This window comes from Sinohyriopsis cumingii, chromosome 7 (genome assembly GCF_028554795.1).
Source record: "Sinohyriopsis cumingii isolate HCF-2022 chromosome 7, ASM2855479v2, whole genome shotgun sequence".
NCBI lineage: Eukaryota > Metazoa > Mollusca > Bivalvia > Unionida > Unionidae > Sinohyriopsis > Sinohyriopsis cumingii.
Window position 1 is genome coordinate 41417833 of NC_142967.1, and position 26572 is coordinate 41444404.

Genomic DNA, 26572 nt, shown 5'->3' on the forward strand with positions numbered 1-26572 from the left:
CTTATCTTGCTTTGTAGGATAGCAAGCTGATCAAACTATGTGTCACTGTATGAAATGGTTTAATAGATAGAGAATCAATGTATGACATATATTAATTAATAAATGAAATAAGACTGTTCGTTGTTTGTTACTTTTTTGCTTCAATCATTAATCGTCTACCATAAATATTATAACTAATGTTGCTTTACAACTTTGGATAAAAATGCCATAACATCATAAAACGACATCAAGGTTTACTTTAATAAAATATGTGCACGAAGTACCGAAATAAAAGCCACTTACACTTATATAAAAGCAGATGAAGACCGAAATTATGATGTGCTATGATTGAAAGGTTCCCACGTGACCTGTAAGATTAATCATTTTGTGTCCTTATACCATATGCTTTCACAAGTTCTCTGACAGTCCATCAAGGTATTGAAATTGTTTCCGTTACCACCACAACCACCATAGATGAACTGTTCACATCGTCCGGATTTAGAGTTATGAAAGTACCGTGGAATATAAGCATCGCATAGTCCTGGATCTTTTGAAAGAATACACTCGCATTGCCTTCGACAGGAGCTTAAGGTTTCGAAATTATTTGCATTACCTTGGCATCCGCCATAAAAGAAAGGCTGACATTTTCCCATTTTCTGGTCAAAATAATACCTTCTTATTAATGCCTCACACGGACCCACCACTTTTGGTTGTATACATGGGTCTGAAATAACGAAAGGATATAATATAGTTACGAAATTTGCTTATTTATTTGCGCAAATCAATAAGTAGGAATTATATTTAACGAAACATGTGCTGTTTCAATGTTATAAAATATATTAAAAAACTTTCTGAGATTGGAATAACAGAGAGAAAACATCTTGGATAGAAAAATAAATAGTTCACTTTTTCAATCGTAGTTTAACTGGCTGTGTGTATTTATTCGCAGTAGATCGTGTTTTACTTTATATTCTGCAACGCTTATCATTTTATATTTCTACATTAATTACGTGTGATTTATCTGTTTAATTTTCTTGCTTGTCATGCATTTATCCGCAGATATTATGGTGGAAATGAATGATTAATTAAATAAGTGAATGAATAAATGATTTGATCTAACTTTGTAAATATGTTCACATTAACAAAAGTAAAATTATGAGTGTCGCTTATCAGAAGGAAGAAATTTAAAATCCAATTCATTTAGTAATTTTAATAAAGATAACATTGGACGTTTAAAACATCTTTATGGAACCAAAGTTAATTTTTCCTTTGATAGGCAAAGGAAGTGACATTAAAGAACCCTAACCACCAACAAAAAGCATATATCTTACCCAACTGTATTGCCTTGGCTTGGTTGTTGATAAAAAGTATCACGAAAGCAATCCTCAAAGCGCATAAATGTTGTATTTCCATTTCCTTTGACTAAAAGAAAGAGGAGAAAAATATCAGACAATTTAATCTTACAATGAAATAAAACAAAAAACTGCAATGTGCAGTCTTTAAGCAGATACTTTGAAAATCTCTAATCCATCGGCGAACTTTGTTTTTCTCTTTAAAAAAAAATCATTTGCCGGTGAAGGATATATCCCGAGATTAAAAACTTGGAACTTGAGGTTCATTAATTATGACTGATTACAAATTGAAAGCTGAATGCTAATAAACAACAAGCGGCGTTTACACGCCTGGGTTGTTACAATATAGACCAGATCATGATCTAAGAAATAAAAACATAAACTGTACAGAATATGTACAGAAAACTTTATTTAATATAATTTCTTGTATATTTACACCACAGTCAGGCCAAAAATAGAGTTTCTTGTCACTTAAATGTCCAGTGCACTGTTACTAATACCGAACCCGTTAAATATGTGGTAAGCTTGTACCGTTTATAAAGGGTTAATTCAAGCTCTTCGAGATGGTGCTCAGAAATTCGTTATAGTCAGAGTTTACTATATACCAAAATTTGTGAATATGTAAAGGGATAAATATTGAAAATGAATACACGTTTCAACATTAATAATGAATATTAAAATATAAAGAAAGCAACAAATATTCTTGCACTTTGTTGCAAAAAATGAACGACCTTTGTTGATAGCGACGAAAAGTAGTGAAAATAAATCGATAAGAAACGACATTGTTTATATAAAAAGAATTTTATTAAATATTTCTTAATGTCATATCGAAATATATCAGTGGGAGAAAAATCATGGATTACCACATATGGAACTACTTTCTTTCTTCAGTTTGAAAGGATATCTGCCATGATGTAAGTTATTCAGAACTTTCAGTCCTCCGTCTCTCTCTCTCTCTCTCTCTCTCTCTCTCTCTCTCTCTCTCTCTCTCTCACACACACACACACACACACACACACACACACACACACATACACCCACACACACAAACACACACACACACACACACACAAAGGATAAGGAGATCCTGTAGCATAAATTTATATAATCGAACGAGAAAGGGTCATCAAAAATACCTAAAACTGAACCAAAAACGACAAAAAATCCTGTACCTCTCCAGTGGTTTAAGTGGTTAGAGCTCCACATCATGTACGGTACATCGCGTGTTAGAACCCCGGCCGAGACGTACCAAAGATATAAAAAAAATGGTACTAGCAACTGCCTCGCTAGGCACTGAGCATTAAGAGGATAGTGCTATGTCTGGTGTTCATGGTGTCAGGATAATGTGACTGGGTGAGACATGATGCTACATGTCTGCGGCATTATGCCCCAGTGCTAAACATTACAATACATTGCCAGACATCGTAGCAATAAGACCGAAAAGGTGTTAAAGCCACGTTTAAAATCCAAATCACACACACACACACACACACACGCGCGCGCGCGTTGGCTCCAAGTATTAGTTTTTATAATACGTTTTCCACATGAATAATGTCAGTGACTGAACTTAGATGACCTATTGATATTGCATATTCTGTGTCACCTAGAACAGTATATTATACCTGTTACAGTCAACAGTAACGGTACACATTTTTAGGAAGCCCCCCCCCCCCTTTAATATGGTAAAAAAATTGTTTCAGTTGCGATTCTAACGTCATCTTAATCATAATCATGTCTGAAAACGATGAAGAAATCAAATGTTGATGTATGTTAATTAGACTCAGGTAAGGCGTATCTTACTGATATAGACTCAAAGCTTACCAATACACACAATTTCCGACTTTAAATGCAGAAATGAAAAAAATAGTAAACAAAATCCTTACAACTAAATCCACAATTAATACAGTTTGTTGTTAATTGTTGTTGGACCGTTGAATCAATTTTTCTACAATATTCATCTTGCACCCCAGCAATGTCTCCTGTTTCAATCCGCACAAAAAATGTGGACAGGAAAATAAAGTATCTTCATTTGGGTATGAAAACAGTAAATAATTTTACTAAATACATAATCTGAAGCATTTTAAGTACAATCTAAATTTGTGACTCCTTTCCAGCATTCTAAAGGTCTAACAGTTACATATGCCAAAGGTTTCGAATTACCTTTATACTGCTCTAACTCATTTAAGGTTATATTCTTCGTATCATCCAGAATTTTGGTTTTCTAATGTTATTCCCTTTCGTTGAAATCAAATAGTGTTTTATATTAATAGATAGAGAGGATATTATCAGCGAGACTACCGGCATCAATTATCATTTTCAATAATTTAGTGCCCCGGTTGGCAGAGTGGTTTCCTTAGGGCCCCGGGTGGCCGAGTGGTCTCAAGCACTTGCCTTTACCGATCATTGCAATCTCTGCTATGTCTCCTCTGTCCGCGTCGGTTCGAGTCTCGGGTTTGGCCAATATGGATATATGAGAAAGCTTGCCAGTAGATATCCGTGCATCGGTTATTCTTAGCGAAAATTTCCAGGTTCTTCCTTTTATATTTATACTGGCCGCCATGTATAGCCTATAGTGTCCTGACAAACGACGTTAAACGCACCACCACCACAACAATAATAACTATTTATTATTGAGGTGGGACAATTTTAGCTCTTTCCACGATAATCCAGCAAAGCCTCGGGGAAGTAGAATATGCCAAATGCGCCCTTATGCTTGTCGTGAGATGAAACTAATGGAGGTTTATGTGTAAGCATGCTTAACGCGCTACCGCAGGGGTGCGGGTTCGAATCCTACCATATGATCAACATCAATCAGGTACTGTAATGTGTCCTTGGATCAGTGAGACAACCGGCATCAATTATCATTGTCCTTGGACACATTACCCCACTTACTTTAAATGACCTAATCGTTTTGTTGTGTCGCAAAACATCAGAAGGCACTATTCTTTCCAAGCTTATCCTATAAGGCGGCTAACGTGGTTCCACGCCTTTCTTTACAAATACTTACTTGTACAATGTTTGACTGACTGAATAGAATGCTCACACAAAATCCATTTTAAAACGCATGTACTCCATTGCATCACATCCCCCATTGGTATTAACCTGACTGGATGTCTGCTTTATGGAATTGAAGACATAAGAATTACTGAAAGACAGTTGTAAGAAAACAAAATGTCTGCTTCTTACTTACCTTTGACTTGTATATAATATTGCCTTGACTGGTATATAATATTGACTTGACTGGTATATAATATTGCCTTGACTGGTATATACTATTGCCTTGACTGGTATATAATATTGCCAAACCTCCACAAGTTAACTTTCTTTAATGGGCTCGACACTTGGTCTGACTTCACTTGTCAAATCGATTCTTATTTGTAAGCATTTCCTGTTTACGCTTACAGCTGTCAAATATGAAATCCGGGTCTGTTGAGGATAAATTGCGGTGGTTACAACAATAAAACAGGAATGACTTAAATCTAATCTCAAGCATTTTGTTTTTAATAATTGATACATTTGTTTCAGCGAGTCTATTAATGTTTCTTATTAAAAGCAATGAAACATGTAAAATATATAAATGAAGAGTGAAAATTTATATAATTGTGGATATGATGGTACTGATACAACGATGATTGATTAAACTACCATATGCATAGAAAATAAATACTGTTTACAAAGAAACGAATGCCAGGCAGTCAGAGGTAATCTATGTCAGATCCCAAAAGAAACTTCTAAGCTTCGTACGTATTTCATTTACGGAAAGCATAGCAAATACCACTATAATGGTATAGTGGTGCCGATTGCGCAAGCCCTTATGGCCGTAGCTATGAGTGTAGGAGCATTGTGTTCTGTAGAAAACAACACATTTAGCCGTTATTAGTGCACTAAGTAGGAGTTATTGTTTCTGTCAGGTTTAAAATAAATTGGGTCACTTACTTGGCTACATGGGAAATTAACATCATTTATACTTAGATTGGGATTTTGTACTTTTTATGAATTTTTAAAAATTGAGATACAAAGCTGCGAAAATATAGCTCTTGGGACAGGATAACTCATATCCCGGTCAAGTTCCGGCAGAGTTGTATATATTACGTGCGCGGAGTAAATGGTTCTGTGATCAGATCCGTATTTAGGCATAAGCTAAACAAACTACAGCTTAGGGCCTCACAGTCTGAAGGTGCCTCTCAAAATTTTAGATTTGTAAAAAAAATTAAAGTTTTATTATAATTTATATTTAGGTAATACTTTAACCCGTGTTTTTTGCATAATATGTACACTATAATTATCTATGCAATATATTGTCCATAAATTATATAAATTACATTGTAATAATTAGAGAAAATTGCCACGTTCAATTGTTTCACAGCCTTATTCTCTGTTAACACTTCCCATTGCTTAGGTCCTCCTATTGTCTAATTCCGGCCAGGTCTGTCATTATCATACTGTCAATCAAAGATCACTTCAATGTCAGTGTGAGGCACGCATGCTTGAGTACACAGAAAGTATGTTTATTCGACATAATCAATAGACATATTGACACCCGTAATGACACAATGTGTAAGATTGATATTTACAAAACAGCAAGTCTTAAGGCTTCATGGTTATGACATCCTCTTTGAAATTAATTTATTATAATAATAATAATAATAATAATGATAATAATAATAATAATAATAATAATAATAATAATGAGGACTTTGTATAGCGCCTAATCTTTAGAAGCTCTAATTGCTTTACAACAATAGACAACACCTATAACATAAAAACATATATAATGATATGATTACAAAAACAAACACCACGAAATTAGAAAACATAAAACCATGCTTAAAATATTTAAGGCAGGAAACATTATTACGTCTTTAAGTTTGTTATTGCAGTCGAAATAAGTGAGTTTTGACAGCACTCTTGAATGTGATCACTGTGTCTTAGTGTCTAAGTTCAGTGGGCAATTCATTCTACGTTGCTGGGCCCTGGTATGCAAAAGAACTTTGTCCATATGACTTAGTTTTCATAGTGGAAATAATGAGTATACGAACGTCAGAAGAGGAACCTAAGTATCTTGCTCGTGTGTACACATGGGTAAGGTCGGATAGGTATGTTGGACTGGAGTCAGTCAGTGAAACGTAGCACAGAGAACAAATTTTGTGTTTGATTCTGGATCGAATGGATAGCCAGTGTAGGGTACAGAGCAGCGGGGAGGTGTGCTTTGATCGTGGTACTCTAAGTATGATCCGGGCATCTGTGTTTTTAACTTTTTAAAGTTTCTGGAGTAGATATTGAGATGAACCAGACATAATTGAGCCACAATAGTCTAGTCTTGAAAGTACTAATGAACACATAAATGTTTCAGTGGCATCAACTGAAAGACATTTGCGAATTGAGCTGATGCGTCTCAGCTCAATATATGCAGCCTTGTATATGTTCGTGACATGTTGGTGCAATGTGAGAGTACTATCCAGAGTAACACCTAGGATTCGTACTGACTGTGAATTTAATGTTGGTGTTTCTGATATTTTTTGTTGGAGGTAAAGGATGTGAGTGAGAAAGTTTTTATGTTGTGATGAGAATGGCCTCAGGTTTATCATCATTCATCTGCAACTTGTTAAATGTCATCCATGATTTCAAATCAGAAATGCACCTCTCTACACCTTGGATGGTAGCATCAACTTCAGCTGGGTGGCTAGATTTGTATATTAGGGTGTCGTCAGTGTACAATTGGTGAGACATTTTATGATGATCTATGACACTTGAGAGCGGCTGAGCGTATGGAATGAAGAGAACCGAAAAAAAAACAGACCCCTGTGGAACACCCCAATATAGATGAAATGGGCTAGAGTGTATTCCATTTGCATACACAAGTTGTGTCCTGTTGACCAAGTCGGACTTGAACCGCAGTAAGGCTCTATCGTGAATGCTAAATACGTGCTGGAGACGGTGAAGTAATATATCATGGTATATTGTGTCAAATGCTGCAGACAAATCAAGGAGGATAAGGACTGTAATATTTCCGCTAAACAAAGCAGTGAGAATGTCATAAACTTGTTTTAGAAAAGTAGTTTCAATACTGTGGCAAGGGCGATATGCAGATTGTACAGTGTTAAAAAGACTGGTTGAATTCAGATGAGATACAAGCTGGGATAGAACAACCTTTTCTAAGAATTTTCATATGAATGGGAGATTAGAAACTGGGTGGTAGTTCTTTAAATCGTTATGGCCGAGTGTTGGTTTATTCAGCAGATGCGTTACAATGGCAGTTTTGAATAAAGATGGGAATTGCCCGGATGAGAGGTATTAAAAACAGCAGTTAGTTAAGGCAATACTGGATCTAAGCACTCAAGCAGCAGTGATGTTGGAATTGGATCAAGTTCACTTGACTTTGGTGCTCTTGTCATCACGATTGTACGTACTAAATCCATAGAGACAGGTTCAAATGCTGCTAATCGTTGCCGCTGAAATTCTGTATTCCAATTGTATGCTGACGACGGGTCAATTGAAATTGTGTTGTCAAGCTTATCTCTAATTGTTTATACTTTGTCACGGAATAAATTTGCAAACAGGTGCGGAAGGTTGACTGGAGAGGAGGTAGTTGGAAGTGGTGTACATTTTTTCCTTGACATTAGCTTGTTAGTAATCTCTAAGAGCTCTTTACAGCTGGCTGGAACTTTCCATGATCTTAGTAGTGTAGTGGGCTGGTTTCGCTGCATGGACTATGCTTGTGACGTTCTTCTTAGCGGCTTCATAGATTTGCTTATGAATAGTGAGTCTGGTGGGAAGCCAAAGCTTCTCAGCTTTACGGCAGTCTCTTTTAGCAGTGCGAAGCTGGACCCTAACACTGCTATACCATGGAGAACACTTTTGAATTGATACTCTGCACCTGGTGGATGGAGCATGTTTTTGGAGCAATGAACGAAGGCAGTTATCGAGTTGTTCTGCTAGGGGGTAAGCAAGATGTTAGGTTTGCATGAATGTCATGCATTAGTTTGATTCTGATAATCATACGGAGGTTTCTTTTAGTAGCAAATAAAGGTGGATGGTTAGGGATTGATACGTCAAGATGGCATATAATGCAATGGTGATCTGATGCAAGTTCGTGGGATACGAGGGAGGACCGTAGAATATTAGCATCAGGTCTATGTAGAATCCAGTCTAAAATGTGAACATGTTTATGGGCGGGTTGGTTAACTGACTGTTTGAAGTTGAAACCATTAATGGAATCTAGGAGTTTTGATGTGTTTGGATTTCCGGAACAGTCAAAGTGAAAGTTGAAATCTCCAAGAAAAATCAGGTTGTCACCTATCGAATTTCCATACTGCAGGAGATTTGGTAACTGCTCCATAAAAGAGAGATTCAGTCAGCTTGCTTTTTCTACTATGAGGAAGGCGGTATAGGCAGAAAAAGTGGAATGACCTTTGTTCCAGTGTGAGTGTAGTTTGGAGTAGTTCAAATGATGTGTGGTAGAAACTGAAAGTTGTGGTGTGGTTAATACGTTTGATCATGGAGTTCTTTGTGATGACAGCAATTCCACCTTCGCCAGAGTGGCGGGGGAAGGACTTGTACAGTTTTGTGTCCCCAAAAAGAATAATACAAATTCTATTTTGAGATATTTAGCATTAAAATAAGAAATTCATGTGAAAAAGATTTATGATAAATTTATTTTCAAAGCGCTCATTCCCGTTGCTTACATACAACTATATCGTTACTTCTCTTTTTCGTATTTATTAAACGTGAGTTCCTTTTGCTTTTATCAAACACCGTTTCTCATCTGAAAGCAGCCACGTAACCAGAGAAAATCAGTATGTTTCGTCCAGATGCAATTTTCGAAACAATTTATACACCAAAACCTTTCTCAACAAACTGTCAGTGTTCCTGCATTATTTCGATTATGGTTGCATAATTAATATTTATTTCTTCACTGGGAATGATTCTATGATTTCTCTTAGTAAATGCTGTCTTTGAAAATTAATGTAGTTGTTTTGTTTGCTTTTTAGATAATGTTACTGTATAATCATGCTTGTTATACGATGTTGTAATTGAAAAAATAGCACTCACGTTTATATTTTTTGCCACCTTCAAGTCTCCATTATTATTTGAAATTATTGTCGTTTTAATGTATCTGTTCATCTTCAATTTTTTAAACATTGCCCCACTTGGAGGTCAGTTTAAAAAAGAGAAGAAGAAGAATATACATTGATACTCAAATAGATCGAAAAGGTTGGAGTTTTAGTTTGTCATGAATTTCACTTTTGTTGCCTTCGACATATTTGTGTTTCCTAAAATTTAATTATCGTGACGGTTTTGTAGAAATGAAATTTTAAACTGTAATAATGTTCCTCTGATAAAAAGTGTTAGAGTGGAAGTGATTTTCAAACTGCTAATTATAATTATTTCTGTTAGATCATGCATGTATTGCTCACGAAAAGGATAACACAGTAACATAAATACAGTATAACCGAATGCCGATATAAATTGTATCAGGAGAGTATTTTTTCGGAAAGAACAAATTAGATTTGTCTGTTCTTAAGGACCGGTGAAATTAATGAGCTATATATCTTTTGTGAAAAGAAGAATTGAGAGTGGTTTACTATTGTGGAGAGGAAAAAACTCAAAATTCTTTGTGAGATTTATATAATTGTCAACAAACAATGTCAAGATTTCATGACAGACTTACTTCTATCCTACACACAAGAGATAGTATCCACAATCAAAGAAACTCAAGCAAATTTGTTGAATGTTGGTGTCGTACATCATTAATTAAAAATTCTGTTTAGGACCATCCCACCTAAAGTGTGGCGGTTGCAAATATGCTGTTTTATTAGCAAACTGATACTTAAAAAACAATTTTCTTACTTATCATCTCGGCAAACATTTATTATTTATAAAAACCACTCAACCTGTTGTTCCTGTGAAAATTCCATAGAAAAAGATTTAAACTAAATGTTTGAGCGTATATTATGTGTCATTAAAAAGGATGTTTGAAAAATGCTATATTTAAAAGTGAAGTTATGATAAAGCTACTCTCTTATTTGGAAATTACTCGCATATTACTGAACAAAACGTTTCTATTCAAAACTTAATGCATAGATTCTATACGAAAGGAAGAATATTGACCATAATATCAATAATATGAGTTGCTAAAAAAGATATTTTTACATTTGTTCTATGGTTATATCTCTTTCTCTCTCTCCCTACATTCATCTCTCTCTCTCTCTCTCTCTCTCTCTCTCTCTCTCTCTCATTTCTCCTTTACTACGGATAGGATCTAGTATCCACAGTCGCTAAAAATCTAAAACCTTCGGTGCCTTAAAATTTTATTTTGTGTCATCCATAATGCATGCATGGAATGAGTTAAATCTAGCAATAAGAACTTGTCCTACAATAAGAGTAAAACAAAACGTATTGCTTGAGGACCCTCCTACCTTAATTGTGGTGGTTGAAAAGATATTGTTTTATTAGCAGACTGGTACTTAAATATAATTTTCTTACTTATGATATGGGCAAGAATTGATTATTTACAAAAACCACTATACCTGTTGTTTCTTTGAGAATTAAAAAATTAACTTCCATTTAATTGTTGAGCGCATATTGTGTTATTGAAAGAGACATATTGTTTCAAACAATGCTCTATTGTAAACAGTAGTGTTCATCTAACTACTTTTGTGTTTGGAAATGACGTATATGATACTGACCAAACATTTTTATCTGAAACACTATACATAGATTCATTATGAAGGGAAGATTACCAAAACATTAATAAGATTACAGCTAAGTTAATAATTAAACTATGATTACCACTTGTGTAAATGCTTATGCTTTATTAATGAAGCGGAACCTGTAAGTTGTAGATCATTGATATGCATGCTCTCTACAATGACAGATGTTTCAACCAACATTAAAATACTTTTATGTGAAAAGTTGTTGATATTGTACATGTCTCTTACTTTGGACATTTGCATAAAGCACAAAGGAAGCTGTTGTGATTGCAAATCTATCACCAGTCACAGGTTTATTATCAGAAATACAAACAAAGACCGAAAATAAGCTTTCATAAAAGTTTGATAAAACAAATAACATTTGTGTTGAAAAAGTTTGTAATTTTAAAAAAGTCGATTAAATTTAAATAAAATATTTGGTTCCACTTCTATTCTTTAACTAATTAATTATCTCATTGGAAATTATGTGTCGACTAATAAACTCTTGCTTTATCTGAAATGTAATTTAAGAGAAAGTTATATCCTTGCATGTTTTGTTTGTTTTTTTATTGACACATTGTCTTTTAATTTAAAAAAATAGTAATTGTATTGGTTTCAAGTTTTCAATCCTTCGTGTAATGTAGTCGACGTTTCACTTAATCGCATTCATTCTTGTTATGGAATGGCAGTTTATAGCCATTTGGATGATGTCGGGACTTCCATCGTATTATACGACTGTACATTAGCACGAACTTGATTATCTTCATGCAGTGTGCCCATAATGGTAAAAAAAAATCAGGGTTTCATTAGGTACTCCGCCCCCACCCCCACAATGTACACATTATGAATGTTGTACCAAATATGTTACTTTTAACCTTTATATATATATATATATATATATATATATATATATATATATATATATATATATATATATATATATATATATATATATATACACACATACATACATACATATATGTGTGTGTGTGTGTGTGTGATTTGGATTTTTAACGAAGCTTTAACAATTTTTCAGTCATGTCTGCAGTGTGGCAGTTTATAGTGATGTCTAGCACTGGGGCATCATGCCGCAGACATGTAGCATGATGTCCCACCCAGTCACATTATCCTGACACCAGGCTGACCATTCCTAACACTAACCTCTTAATGCTGAGCGCCAAGCGAGACACCTGTTATTACCATTTTGTAAGTCTTTGGTATGAATATATATATATATATATATATATATATATATATATATATATATATATATATATATATATATATATATATATATATATATAGGACAGAACTTTTAAGTAAAAATATTAAGATTGAAATTTAATAAAAATTGTATTAAAAGTAATTTTTCATTAAAATATATGGAGATAAATTTTATATATTTGTCTAATATAACTATGCTTTCATATAAAGATCGCGCTTTACGAGCAGGTGCAGAAATCCATACAATACATTTCGCTCGTAACTAAATGTCAACAAATGTCAGCATACAATACATTTTGCCCGTATCTAAATGTCAGCAATTTAGGTTTGGGGGGAAGCTGCTGAACATACACATTGTTATATCAATAATGGATGCATTATGAAGATGGTTCACACGATCGCCCTGGGAAAAGTTCAAGGGTCATGTACTGACTGGACTGAGCGAACGCTAAAACTGTATAAACGGAGAAGCGGGCTTACGAAGGGTTAGTTCGTTTCTCGAGTCAGAACAGCTCTGTCTTTTCCTTACAGGTAAGGATCGTCTGTATTCGCAAACTACTTTAAAGAATGGGCACTTTTTAATATTTGAGACATTAATGGTAAAGTTCATATTTTCCAAAATTATTGTGAGTTATTTATATTTTATAATATAATGGATTGTTTAATTGTATTTGTGGTATGTATTATTGGAAAAGATGAATTCGCTACCAACTTCATATTTAGATTTAATTTGGAAATAAAAGATTCTTGAAGTAATAATGAGCAATGTTTAGTAACCTATTCCAAATTAGTATTCTATTTTGAATTTAGTACAATACATTTCTTCAAAATGATTATTGCATTAATCGAAACTATTGAATTTTATACTCATTGGATATCATGAAGTTAATTGAGATTTAACTATATGTATTACATTCTCAAAGGCAGAAATTATACAAATGAAGTTGGTAAACACGATGGAATAGTGTAAATTTATATGTATTTCTTGTATTTTAAATATAAAGGCTTTATAAATATATCTTTAAAATGTAGCATTATATATATCAATATAAGGTTCGGTCCTCGAGTCAGAACAGCTCTGCCTTTTTCTTACAGCGATTCCGTGCCTCTTTCCCCAAGATGTAGCAGTAATGACACGGTTATTGGTGACACCCTCGTTAGAGAGCCTGAACTCTTTCTTCTCTCTCTCTCTCTCTCTCTCTCTAGCCATGGGCAGAGACATTTCTTAACTTATGAGTATCCCTTCTCAAAGCACGAGAAGAAGGTTCTGATAAAAAGACCTATCATAACACACACACACACACACACACACACACACACACACACACACATATATATATATATATATATATATATATATATATATATATATATATATATATATATATATATATATATATATATATATATATATTCCATTTTGTCTTTACCTCATATGCCTGTATATAGTTCGACCTACTTGATCAAATAATTTCTAATCTTTCTAGCACTGTATTCATCTTGGCAATGCCGTCTCAGGCGGTGTGGTTAGACACAGTATAATGAACAGGGAGCGCAGATGGTGCTTCAGATGGTGCTTCAACTGACAAAATATTTTTCTCTGCCATGGAGAGGTCCCAAATAGTGTGTTCATTCATATTTGGTATCTGTTTTTGTGATCATTATCGACTTGCTTTGGGAAAAGATCATCAGCGTCTAGAAGGCAACAATTTTACTTTTTCACAAAATGAACAAGACGCTTAAAACAGGTATTACAACTAGCTATCAAATACTAGATTGTCGTATTGTTTACGTTTTATAATTTTTTACACGATTGTCGTATTGTTTACGTTTTATAATTTTTTACACGATTGTCGTATTGTTTACGTTTTATAATTTTTTACACGTAATATAATTTCCACAACTTGTGTTGTATTTTTCCGTGTCCTCATCATTTTGGACTATTATTTGTTTTCTTTATCTGTTTGGATTTTGCCTTTTCTTCCTGTGTTATTCCAGATAGTTTTGTTAATCTTTCTAAGATGATCTTTTTTCTAAGCCTAGATACAAATCAAATAGACAGATTTTCGATCCTATATATTAGACCTCCGGACCGGTCACGAGACTCGTGTTTTTGCTGTTTTGGACTATATTGGAAAACTGCTAAAACTGCTAAAACACCATTTTAAACAGTCTGAGACTAAAATTCTCATTTTTGCAACTTGTTTTAAAAAGTGACTAAAAGTTCGAAAGCAAACATGTTTAACTTTTGGGGTCAACGGTCTGGTTTGGACTGTAATCCAGGACTCTCTAAAATACACTAAGGTCGTTAATAAAGGTTTAACTGTCGCAGATAACGTGTAAAAATGATGTTTGTGATATCAGAACCACCGCTAACATTCTTAAATCCTTGAATACAAGACTAATATCCGAATAAATATCCATGGATGGTTACATATAACTTGGTGGATGATGACATCACCAATGTATATACATTTATTATAGGTTTAAATCATCATGGTTGGATAGTTATCGATCAGAAAATGTTACCTAGTCACTCACAAAGTAAATTGTTACGTACGTTTAATTATATCTGATTTAATATATAATTATTACAATTTAATTGTTTGTTTGTCAGTTTTAAATTTTATTTATTTTTCATTACATGCTATTGTAACGTACATTTATTCACTGCAGATGATACTTTTTCCAGAAAATAGTTTGACCTTGACTGCTCGTTTTAGTAAACACCAGGTTTTAACCTAGATCCTACCCTTGATTCAAAATTAGATTAGTGCCCCCTTTCAGAGAAAAAAGAAGTAGTCAAACATTTTACTCGTTTTGAGAACGTTGCTGAAAATTTGAAATGGCCAAGAAAACATTGGACTCAGTTATTACAATGTGTACTCACTGGTAAGGCTATTGATATTTACAATTTACTGTCAGTTGACCAAAATGGTAACTACGATGTGGTTCAAGAATGCATCCTAAGGAGTTATGAGTTAGTCCCTGAAGCTTATCGGCAAAAATTCAGAAACTATAGAAAAGAAGCTGGACAAACTCATCTCGAATTTGCTATAGAAAAAGAGCAGTTTATTGATAGATTGTGCTTAGCCAAGAAAGTTGAACGAGATTATGAAAGTCTTATATTACTTGAAGATTTCAAAAACTGTGTCCATAGTGACATTAAGTCTTATCTTGACTAGCATCAGATTGAAACCTTGGAAAATGCTGCTCGAGCTGCTGATGAGTATTCTTTAACTCATTTATTGATAACACTTAAGGACAATTAATCAAGCGGAAAATATTCTGTGTGTATTTATTTCGTTTTCAATGATGACAAATCCTATTTTTTATATCATTGCTTCTACTTGGAATGTCCAGTGTTTGCTCAGAACTATAGGGGACATACAGATAATACAACACACTGCATTTAAAGATTGCTAACTGAACAATCTAACTACATATTAAACAGGCAAGCCAGAAGCTTTTTACGTGAATGATCAGTGTCAGATGGATATAGTTGACATGCAACTACGGGTGCAAACAATATTTTGTCAAAATAATATTGAGCCTAAAACGTAAATATGAACGAGAGGTTGCATACACAAAGCTTTTTGAAAAGTAGTTAAAGAGAGAAAGCTAGAACATATATTGTTAGATCAACTGCAACTGCCAGGGATTTTTTTAAATACTAAAACATGGCATATTTCTCAACTTACTTTGATAAAAATGGTCCATAGTGGAAACGTTTAAAGGAAAATTAAAGACAATTGTGTGGGAGTAATTCAATTAAACTTGAAAATGTGCTGACGTCTAGCCATATTTTTGAGAGGTACAATAACAGTTATCCCAGATCGATAGACATTAATTACTTCAAAATAAAAGAAAGGATATTAAAATTTTGGATTAATTTACTCAGTTATTTGGAAAGCAAAATTTAAAAGCGATGAAACAGTTAGAATTTCAAATTATGCAAAAAAAGTTTTGCGAATAGCTACTTTTCTGACCTGGCTGACGAATATTTAAAACCAGGCAAGTACTTTTAGATAGTCCGACCGTTTAGGAATGGAAACTTTTAATTGATAGGATACCGAGGGCATGCTCTGCAAAGAAGAGGTATTTCTAAACGACAAACAATATATTGAAAGTACCTTGAAGACCAAATTAAGCAACGTTTAAAGGTATGTAAACCCAGTAAAATAATATGTTCAACAAGGAGAGAAACAACCAATCCATCCCGTTTCAAAAGCTAAAATATATAACCACCTTTTGCCACTTATTCTGTTTCTTCTCAGGGGATAACATGTTATATATTAGGGCATAGTGAATGTATTTCATTTGCTACAGGTTTTTATTCTATTCAACAGCAACTTTGAGCATGATATAAAAGACCCGTAAGAAGGATCCTGACTGTAATCTGATTGCATTAGATATTAAAACTGGTGAAAGGAACGTCTTTTTAATTAATTATATGGGCCAAAAAATGATTGCCCAGAATTGTACAATAATAAAATGATTTTATACATGTATATAAACGTGAGTCTATTATTATATGTGGGGAATTTAACTTGGTTCAAGGTCTAGACTTAGATTTATATAATTATGGAAATATAAATAACATGAATGCATGGAATGCACCATTAAGGATAAAAAAAACTTTTGGTCTCCTTGATCTATTTAGAGAAATAAAAGCAGGATGAAAGAGATATAGAAGAAAACAACCTCTAAAATAAGCTAGATTGGAGTTCTTTCTTGTGTCTGGATCTCTTACGCCAAACGTAGAAGAAAGTGACAATTGAACAAGTTATATGTCTGACCACTGTTATGTATATCTGATTTAATATATACATCTTAATTTAATTTGTCACTTTTACAATTTTATTCCATTACATGCTATTATAATGTAACTTTATTCACTATAGATGATTATTTGTTTTTCAGGAAATGGTTTGACCTTGACTGTTAGTTCATAAACATTTATTAGAACATTTATTACTAGGACTTTTGCAATTTAATTCGTGGATTATTCTTAGATTAATGTTGGATTTGATTCCTGAAACCGTAAGTTCTTTTATTTATTTTTTACAGTTTTGTTTCACGAAAATAAAATATTAGTTAAATTTTAAAAAGCTTGTTGTTTTCACTCTTTCTGTGTTACTGTTTATTCGAGCCTAATCACGTAACATAGAAATTGGGCGCTCGTCCTAAGGATATTTGAAATTTGGCTAAAATATTTCAGAAAAACTTGTGTTTTTTGAAATTTGAATTCCCCTAGTTTTTGAAATCTGTACTGAGATTGACAAGCTTTTTCTAAAATGGCATCAAAAGTGGAATTCTTTCTTTCAAATCCTACCCAGGAACAATTAGAGATTCATCTTGCCAGAAAATGCGATCTTTCTGAAGTAAAAGCTTCCTTAACGAAGCAGGAAATAAGAAATATTTTGGTTCAGTATTTGGTAGAAAAGAATATTTTGGATAAAAGTGCTTTGGTTTCAGTCAATACGTCTGTATCAGACTCTGACATAAAAATGAAGGAATTAGAATTAAAATACAAGATGGAATTGGAGTTGAGGAAACTGGAGCTTCAGAAGGATAAAGGGGAAAAACAAATGCAAATGCAGTTGCAGTTGGAGAAAGAGAAAGAACAAATGAAATTGGAAGAAAAAAAAAAACAAATGAAATTACAAGAAGAAGAAAAAAAAAAGAAAGACAAATGGAAGAAAAACAGTTGCAGTTACAATATGAAAAAGAAGAGAGAGACACAGGAAAGAGAGAAAGAAAAACAAATGGCATTTGCAAGCAGAAGAAAAACAAAAAGAAAGACAAATGCAGTTACAAAAAGAACAAATGCAAACGGAAGAAAGAGAGAAAGAGAGGGAATATCAATGTAAAATGAAAGAAATGGAACTAGCAAGTGAAAAACACATTCATACTTCAAATTTAAATTTGAGTTTTGATCTTGCAAAGAACATAAAGTTAGTGCCCCCTTTCAGAGAAAGAGTAGACAAATATTTTATTCGTTTTGAAAAGGTTGCTGAAAATTTGAAGTGTCCAAGGGAGCATTAGACTCAGTTATTACAAGTACTCACTGGTAAGGCTAGTGATATTTATAATTCGCTGTCAGTTCACCAAAGTGGTGACAATGATGTGGTTATAGAATGCATCCTAAGGGGTTATGAGTTAGTCCCTGAAGCGTATAGGCAAAAATTCAGAAACTGGACAAACTCATCTCGAATTTGCTAGAGAAAAAGAGCAGTTATTTGATAGATGGTGCTTAGCCAAGAAAGTTGAACGAGATTACGAAAGTCTCAAACGACTTGTATTACTTGAAGATTTCAAGAACTGTGTAAATAGTGACATTAAGTCTTATCTTAATGAGCATCATATTGAAAACTTGGAAAATGCTGCTCGTGCTGCTAATGAGTATTCTTTAACTCATAAAGTTCCTTTTGTAAATAAGACTTCTACTCAACAGTCTTCTGGCAGAAAAGTATTTCCGCCTAATACTAGCCCTTCTAAAACTAAAACTGGCACAACTTCTAAAATCAAGCTTCTGAAAAGCTTGATTCAAGATCTATTTTTACCCCAGCGTGTACTATTGCAAGAAAAAGAGACACGTTATTTATAATTGCTACAAATTGAAAATTATGCATCAGAATCAAGACAGATCTATTCCAAATGATTTTATTTCTAAGAGGTCAATATTATGGATATGTATTGAAAGCAATACATTTGTTGGGTCTAATAAAGCCCAGTATGATTTTATTATGGAGAATTATGAACCATTCCTACCGAAGGGTTCTATATCACTCTTGGGTGATTCGGCCAATCCTATCCCTATTAAAATTTTAAGGGACACAGGAGCTTCTCATAGTCTTTTATTGTCAGGTATTTTACCTTTTTATGAGAAATCTTCTTCTAATGAGAGTGTTCTTATTCAGGGAGTAGAGTGCGGCTTTGCTAATATTCCTCTCCATTGTGTACATTTGTCATCAGACTTAGTCTCAGGACCCGTGACAGTCGGAAGAGTCCCTGCTTTACCCGCTGAGTAAACCTCAAAATTCACATAAATTTACCTGCAGACAAAAAGCCGAAAATAATGTGCAGAATTTATCGATGTGTAAAAAATTCCAGATCTGTATTACGTGACAGTTTACAGCCAATCAAACTGAAGAAAACATGGTCAGTTCATAAAATTTGAATTTTTACGTCGTATATAATGGATTTGCCCTTGTACTTGTACTTTCTGTAGAAAAAAAACAATGAAATTAGCAGCACAAATTTAAAGACGTTTGTTTGCTTTTAGTTTTCTCTTATTTATGATTGTACATTGTGAGTATTTATTTACCTCCTCCAGTTTTGATGCTCAGGCATTTACATTTACAGGTGTGTCAAAATGAGTTGTGTGCCATGTTGGAGATTTTATAACTACCATTGTGTGATACCATTTATTTGTTGCTCAAAATCATTTTGTCAAGCATTGTTTCATTTTGACATATTTTGGGGTTCATTTTGTGTTAGCTCGGGTATCAGAGCGTAGGACTCCTATCCAGTGTCACCAGCCTGGGCGGTATGCCTTGGTGTATTCTTGGGAAAGATACAACTTCCGTGTCCTCGACAGTACATTAACAACACTGTGTTAACTGTTTTCTCTGGGTTGCTTGCACAGCAGGTTATGATACGTGGGTGACCCTTCTTCTTGGCGTGGTGCAGCTTCTTGGGTAATATTCGCACCTTGCTGGCCACGAGGGAATGGCCTGTTTCGCAGTCGGCACTGTGGTAGCTGCGGGTAAGGAGGACACTGGCCAGTTCCGCATGCCTGGTGATGACGAGGTCTACTGATACCAGTGGCGTGAACGCGGGTGTCTCCATGACACCTGGTGGATGTCCTTGCATTTGAAGAAAGTGTTGGTCACACATAGGCTGTGGGAGCAGCACATATGAAGCAGTCGCTGACCATTCTCTTTGATCTTGCCCCTTCCGTAAAAGCCGAGACAGGTGGACCAGGCCTCATGGTCAGATCCCACTCTAGCATTGAAGTCTCCCAGTGAGTAAAGGCCTTTATTGTTGGGGATACTGGATATTGCCTGATCCAGAGCCTCATAAAATTTGTCTTTCACCTCGTGGGTGGAGCAAAGGGTTGGGGCGTACACGCTGAAGATGTTGACCAGGCCGAAGGATGTTGACAGCCGGTGGGCAAGGATTCTCTCAGTACCTGATGACGGAGGTTCAATGAAGGCGACTAGCGTGTTCTTGACGGCAAAGCCTACACCGTGCTGCCTAGGTTCATCCGAGGGCTTCCCCTGCCAAAAGAACGTGTAATTGGGTTCCATGATGGTGCCGCTGTCATCCAGTCGGGTCTCCTGAAGGCAGACAATGTCGATGTTCAGTCGGGAGAGTTCTTTGTCAATGACGACAGTTTTCTGTCCATCGTCGATCTGATGTGGGTCAGCGGTCAATCCAGGACACATGGTCTTGATGTTCTAGGTTGCAAAACGAAGAGCTGGAGTGTTCTTATTTCTTCTTTGAGTCTTTCCTGGTGTGGAGTTTTGTGGCCCACTTGTCGAGATGGTTCTCTAAGCTCCACGCACACAGTGAAGCAGACAGGCCATGGCGGGAAGCGCCTTACTGACTAGGTGCTGCCCAGCTTGAGGAGGGCGGTAGCTGTCCAGTGGGACCTGATGATCTCTATCACCGTCAGAAGTAACCCCTGGCGCCAAGCTCTACGCCAATCGAGCTTTGACTTAGAACCGGTAAACTGCTACTTCTCGTGTAGTGCCGACGTGGAGCTACGAAGCCTGGACAGGGTGGTATGGAGAATCATTTGTTGTCCATGCAGCAGATCCCCCTCTCCACGCAGCTGGTGGGCCCAAGGGAGCGACGAATGCCGATACAGCTTGGCAAGAGTAATTGGTGGATGCCTTTGCGATAGTATCTAAAACTCAATCTTGGCAGTCGGGTGCAATCATGACTACTAGCATACAAGTCCGCTAAACGTATCTTGGACAGCATAAGAGCATTATTAATATTACACATATTCTTAGCATGACGAACTCGGGCTCGTGCAATCGGATTACATTGTTGTGAATTCATTGTTCTGGTGAAATCAACCCTCTCTAACATCATATTTTAATCTGTATATCTTGGACAATAGAGAAATTCTGTAAAATATTTGATGACTAATTTGCATTTTGTTTGTAAAATGTTTGATGACTAATTTAGCAGTTAACTGGATGACACTACTCCATGCGAGGAAAATTTCACATCTACAGGACATTATTTATCACCATTTTTTTAAAATTGACCTGTGTTGGATAACTGGCTTCAATCGGTCCTTTTACCAGACGTGAATCTAGCAAATTACATTTCTTATTAAGACTGAAATACATTCGTTATCATGTTTTGATTGACCTATGTAAATTACATTTTAGCATTCACCCCATTTATCGTATTAAACATACCTATTGGACATTTCTGTCACTTCAGTAGAAATTATGTTTAAATTTCCATGTAGATCCGTGGTTCAGATTGTTTTCACTGAAACATTGCATTCATATAGTTCATTCTACAGCACTATCTGTTTTGCAATGTCTCTAATTCATCTTTGTGAATTTGTGAATTGCGAGTCATTGATATCCTAAATCTAAATGTGCACGTTTCAATAGTGCCATCTTCTGATTATTAGGCACACATTGTTTAGGTTTGAATTTAAATACAAAACATTAGCACCGTTCTTTACTGTTCGTTGTTCAGAGAGAAATGATAATCTGGATCAATGAATATGTTTTGCTTGGCATGGGGAGTACAAAGTAAGAGGCATTCGCTGTATTATATTCCCCTTGAGTTATAGCAAAAATATTTATTTGAATCCATGAGAAAGGATAGTGTAGGATCAACAGTTTATACCCATACGTTCCCAATCCATTATATATATATATATATATATATATATATATATATATATATATATATATATATATATATATATATATATATATATTCTACTACCTACCATCTTAATGAATTGTAAAAACATTATATAAGCCCTTGCATCCTGTCTGAGCCAAAGACTTGTTAACTAGTACAATGGAAAGAGAGAATGCAAGAGTGAATGTATCGACACCGCCATCGCTAAAACAGGGTCATCCACAGAAACACGTTATCCTAATGCTGATGTACAAAACGAATCAAGCCAATACAACTAGAAAAAGTTAAATATTGAGAGAGCCATCGCTAAAACCAGGATCATTGACATAAACACATTATCCTAAGGTATAAAACTAAATAAGCCAAAATAATTATCTCGATTGTGGTAACATTTCACGCTGATGCCCAAGCATTCTAAGAGACATAGCCACCTAATAAAACTTTTACATAATGACAGTAAACTCTTAAAAGCCAATTAGGTTGAATAAATTAATTTCAAAACCAAATGATTTTTTGGTACAAATCCAAAACAATACAGACCGTATCTCAATAAGAGGCACATACAGCTGAAAAAAATTCTTCTCATCTTTTCTAGTTATGTTTTAGACAAACAAATTCATTGGTTCGAGAAGAGAACAGAAACTTCAACATAATCCAGATTCTGGGATGTTGTATCAAAAGCGTCATCTACAAACGAACACTATTATTATTATTATTATCATTCATCTTATCTTGGTTCGTTTTACATTGCATACTTCTATTAACAATTTGCTGTTTCTTTCATGGTACGTAAAATTCTATCCTGTGAAAATTCAACATCATATATTTAAAGTCATTGTTTCATTCTTGCCATTGATGTACAATATTGTATTTCGATTTGTAGGAAATATTGTAACATCAAACAAACAAGTTCAATCTCTCTGATGAAATGGATCACTTAAAGTGTCTGTTATCAACACGATTTGAAAACCTCATTTCAGTTTCGGGAGATAATTGCTTTGCAAAACCCACGCTTTTCCATTTATCAAGAGATACATTTTGTCTAAGGACAATAAAAAGTTATCGCTCAACGACATGTCGTGTCGCTATTACAAACTGACACTACGTATACGTTTGCGAAACATTTGTATTGGGATACTTTGCACAAGCTTCCGTGTTCCCATTTTTTTTCTTGTCAGCATTTCTGTCCATCAGGTTTATCAAGCCATAGTTTATCGTGTTTCTGAATTGTTTTTCAGTCTAGATTTCATATTTTTTTGGTCTCGTTATACCTGTTATTCTATTTGATGAGCTAAATAAATTAATCATGGCTGATTTAGTTGTTGGTAGAGCGACATTGTCTACTGCAGGTGACAACGACTACACGTTGTTTTTCTTATCGCTATGCTTATCATTTCATATATACGTTTTAACTTGGTGATGGCAGAATTTGTTATTTCATTATGTTTAGAAACGTGTTTGATAATTATTTTATTATTCAGTGCTTTAGAAACAATTTCTACAACTGGTATTCTAAAGCTGGTATGTAGAACAAATGTACCAGCTGATACTTATAATAAACTTAATCCAGCTACAGAAAAACAAAAACTAGTTGAAACTATTTCCGTTGCAGCCTCGAACAATTCGAAATTTGATATGTTATTTTGTATTTCTTTCTTATATCTTTATTGTGTTCGATCTGCTTGATCAAATAATTTTAATCGTTTTAGCATTTTGCAGATGTTTCTGTGTTGGCCTTGGCAAAGCTGCCTCGTGAATAGCCACTGGCGCTTCAACTGACAATATATTTTTCTTTACTGCGGATAGGTGTTCGTCCAATTGAGTGAATAGTTTATTCATTAGTTGTCTTTGTTTTTATGATCATTATCCACTTGATTTGTGAAAAGGTTGTGTTATTGAAGCAGGAATAATGTTAATTTCTGAGAAAATGAACAAGACAACTAAAACAGGTAAAACCACTCGCTGTCAAATACTAGATCCTAGTATTTTTGGGTTTATATCCTTGTTTTGCACGTAGTGTAATTTCTACAATTAATGGTGTATTTTCACAGTCTTCGTCATTTTCTTTTTACTTATATGTTCGATGTTTGTCTATTCTCACTTTGGCTCTTCTGAAATTCTCGTGAACTGATTCCAAGTTGATTAGTCTAATAAACCGAGTGATTTTTGACCTGTAGTCTAGACCACCAGACCAGCTACGAGACTTATTACTGCTGTGTATGTCTCTAATCATGAAAGGTGCTAAAACACTATCTTGAAGTCTTTGTTAGTTGTGTTCGTATGAAATGTAAGAGGAATCATATGTTTATTTAAATTATTCATTCGAATTACAAAGTTCTCATCGACATTTTGGACTTAATCACTATTTTAAGATTATTGTGAATTTATTTAGGAACATTCCGGATTGATGCATCAAGATTGATGGCACATCAGCTCATCCAAGACGTAACAGCACAGTCAATACTGGAATTGGACCTGTGATAACGTTTAGGATTATTTGGGATATAATGCACAATAATGTATATTCCTCTTTAATTTTCATATTATATCCTAGAGAATTAAACTATTGGCTGATTTTAAAAAAAACTTGTTGGTTTTGTCTTTTTCCATTATTTATTTTACGACTATAGAACGATAATAGAATCATCATAGCGTACACATTTATTGCAAAATAAAAAGTCGTTACCCTTGTATTTGAATTTCTGTTAGAAAAACCATGCAGTCGAAATTAACAGCTGAAATTTACTGAAGCTTTTTTAATTCTTATTTTTGCCCAAGTATCATTTGTTCGATACCCATACAGATGAGTCTGGGTGTGGTGCATTTGTGTGTCCTTGGGGAAGATACTTAGCCACCGTTTCCTCGGCATTATACAGCCTATGTTGTGTCAAACGTGCCCTTAAAACCAGCCACAACAATTAATGTACGTACATAGATAATCGAGGATAGGAAACAAATTTGTTTGCGGTCATTTGTGTGTAAACCACATTTTGCTAGTCTAGGATAGCAAACATGTAATAGACCAGTGTGGTTCAGCAGACAGAGAATACATGTAAAACATACATTAAGTAATGAAGTAAGACTTGATTGGAGTTTTGTTTTATTATTAACTGATCAGACATGAAACATAACATATCTACCTTTCCTTTACAATTTTGGAGAAAACCGCCATATCGTGAAGAAGGTTCATTAAGGTTTAATTAAAATAAAACCAACCACTTATCCAAAAGTAAATGAAGACCGAAAGAAATATCGTTGATACTCCATATGGACGGTAAATTATTTACAAATAAAATTAATTTGTGTCCTTGTACCTTGTGCTTTCACAAATTGCCTGACAGTCAGCCAGGGTCTTGAAATTGTTCTCGTTACCACCACAACCACCATAGATGAACTGTTCACATTGTCCGGATTTAGAGTTATAAAAGTATCGTGGAAAATAAGCAAGGCACTGTCCTGAATCTTTAGGCAGATTACACTCGCACTGTCTTTGACAGCTGCTTAGGGTTTCGAAATTATTTGCATTACCTTGGCATCCGCCATAATAGAAAAGTTGACATTTTCCCATTATCTTGTCAAAGTAATACCTCCTGATTGCTGCCTTGCACGGGCCTATCACCTTTGGTTGTAGACATGGGTCTGAAATAATTAAAGAATATATCAGGAAAGTTATTTGATGATATGACTAAATATTTACTCTTGTAATGTGACAAACGAAAGTAGTTTCCAAAATCAAATTGCAAGAAGATAACAAATTACTTTTCGATAGAAAATTAATATTTCTTACATATTTCCACTCGCCGGTTAATTCGCCTCTTACATGCTAGTAATTATTCACAACCAGTTTCGTATCACTCTATAAACTTTGAAGTTAATCTCATCTTTTCTACAATATCTACATATGATTTTTCTGTTATATGTTCTTGTTTTTCATGTATGTATCAGCAAATTTCCGTATGAAGGAAATGAATGAATAAATGAACAAATAGTCCGTTAAAGCGTTTCCCTATTGATGAATGAGTGTTAGATACAGGAAATGTCTACTTGTCGTAATCTAACATCCCAAAAGATTTTGTATTAATATGATTAAAGTTAAAATTGTCCAGTTCATTAGGTGAACAATAATTTCAATTAGGGTAAACACCTTGATTTTAAAACGCCCTCGTCGAGCTAAAGGTAATTGTCCCCTTTACCAAATATTATTAGACCCGTCCCCAAACAATACAGAGAATTAACGTAGCATAAAACATATCTTACCCTGCCGTATTCCACTTGCTTGGTTGTTGAGGAAAAGTGCCACGAGGACAATAACCAGAATGCATAAACGTTGCATTTCCATTGCCCTTGACAAAAAAGACAAACATATCAGACAATTTAATCTAACAATTAAACTTCAAAATTGCAACATGGAAACTT

General features: G+C 34.6%; 1 protein-coding gene across 1 annotated transcript; it reads right to left on the minus strand.

The window, feature by feature from the left end:
• Nucleotides 1-42: 42 nt before the first annotated feature.
• Nucleotides 43-26572, minus strand: LOC149795101 (actinia tenebrosa protease inhibitors-like). The gene is made up of 5 exons (XM_089963753.1): nucleotides 26414-26572; nucleotides 25456-25795; nucleotides 4522-4654; nucleotides 1311-1401; nucleotides 43-703 (listed from the first exon to the last, which is right to left on the minus strand). The coding sequence occupies exons 1-5, from the start codon at nucleotides 26493-26495 to the stop codon at nucleotides 360-362; spliced, it is 990 nt and encodes a 329-aa protein (XP_089819879.1). The 5' UTR covers nucleotides 26496-26572; the 3' UTR covers nucleotides 43-359.

What these genes read in the sequence shown, in the direction of transcription:
- LOC149795101 (XM_089963753.1), bottom strand. Translation starts at nt 26,495, where the DNA reads ATGGAAATGCAACGTTTATGCATTCTGGTTATTGTCCTCGTGGCACTT. An exon ending in AGCAAGTGGAATACGGCAGG is followed by an intron (nt 25,796 to 26,413) that starts GTAAGATATGTT and finishes TAATTATTTCAG; the next exon opens with ACCCATGTCTACAACCAAAG. An exon ending in AGCCAAGGCAATACAGTTGG is followed by an intron (nt 704 to 1,310) that starts GTAAGATATATG and finishes TCGTTATTTCAG; the next exon opens with ACCCATGTATACAACCAAAA.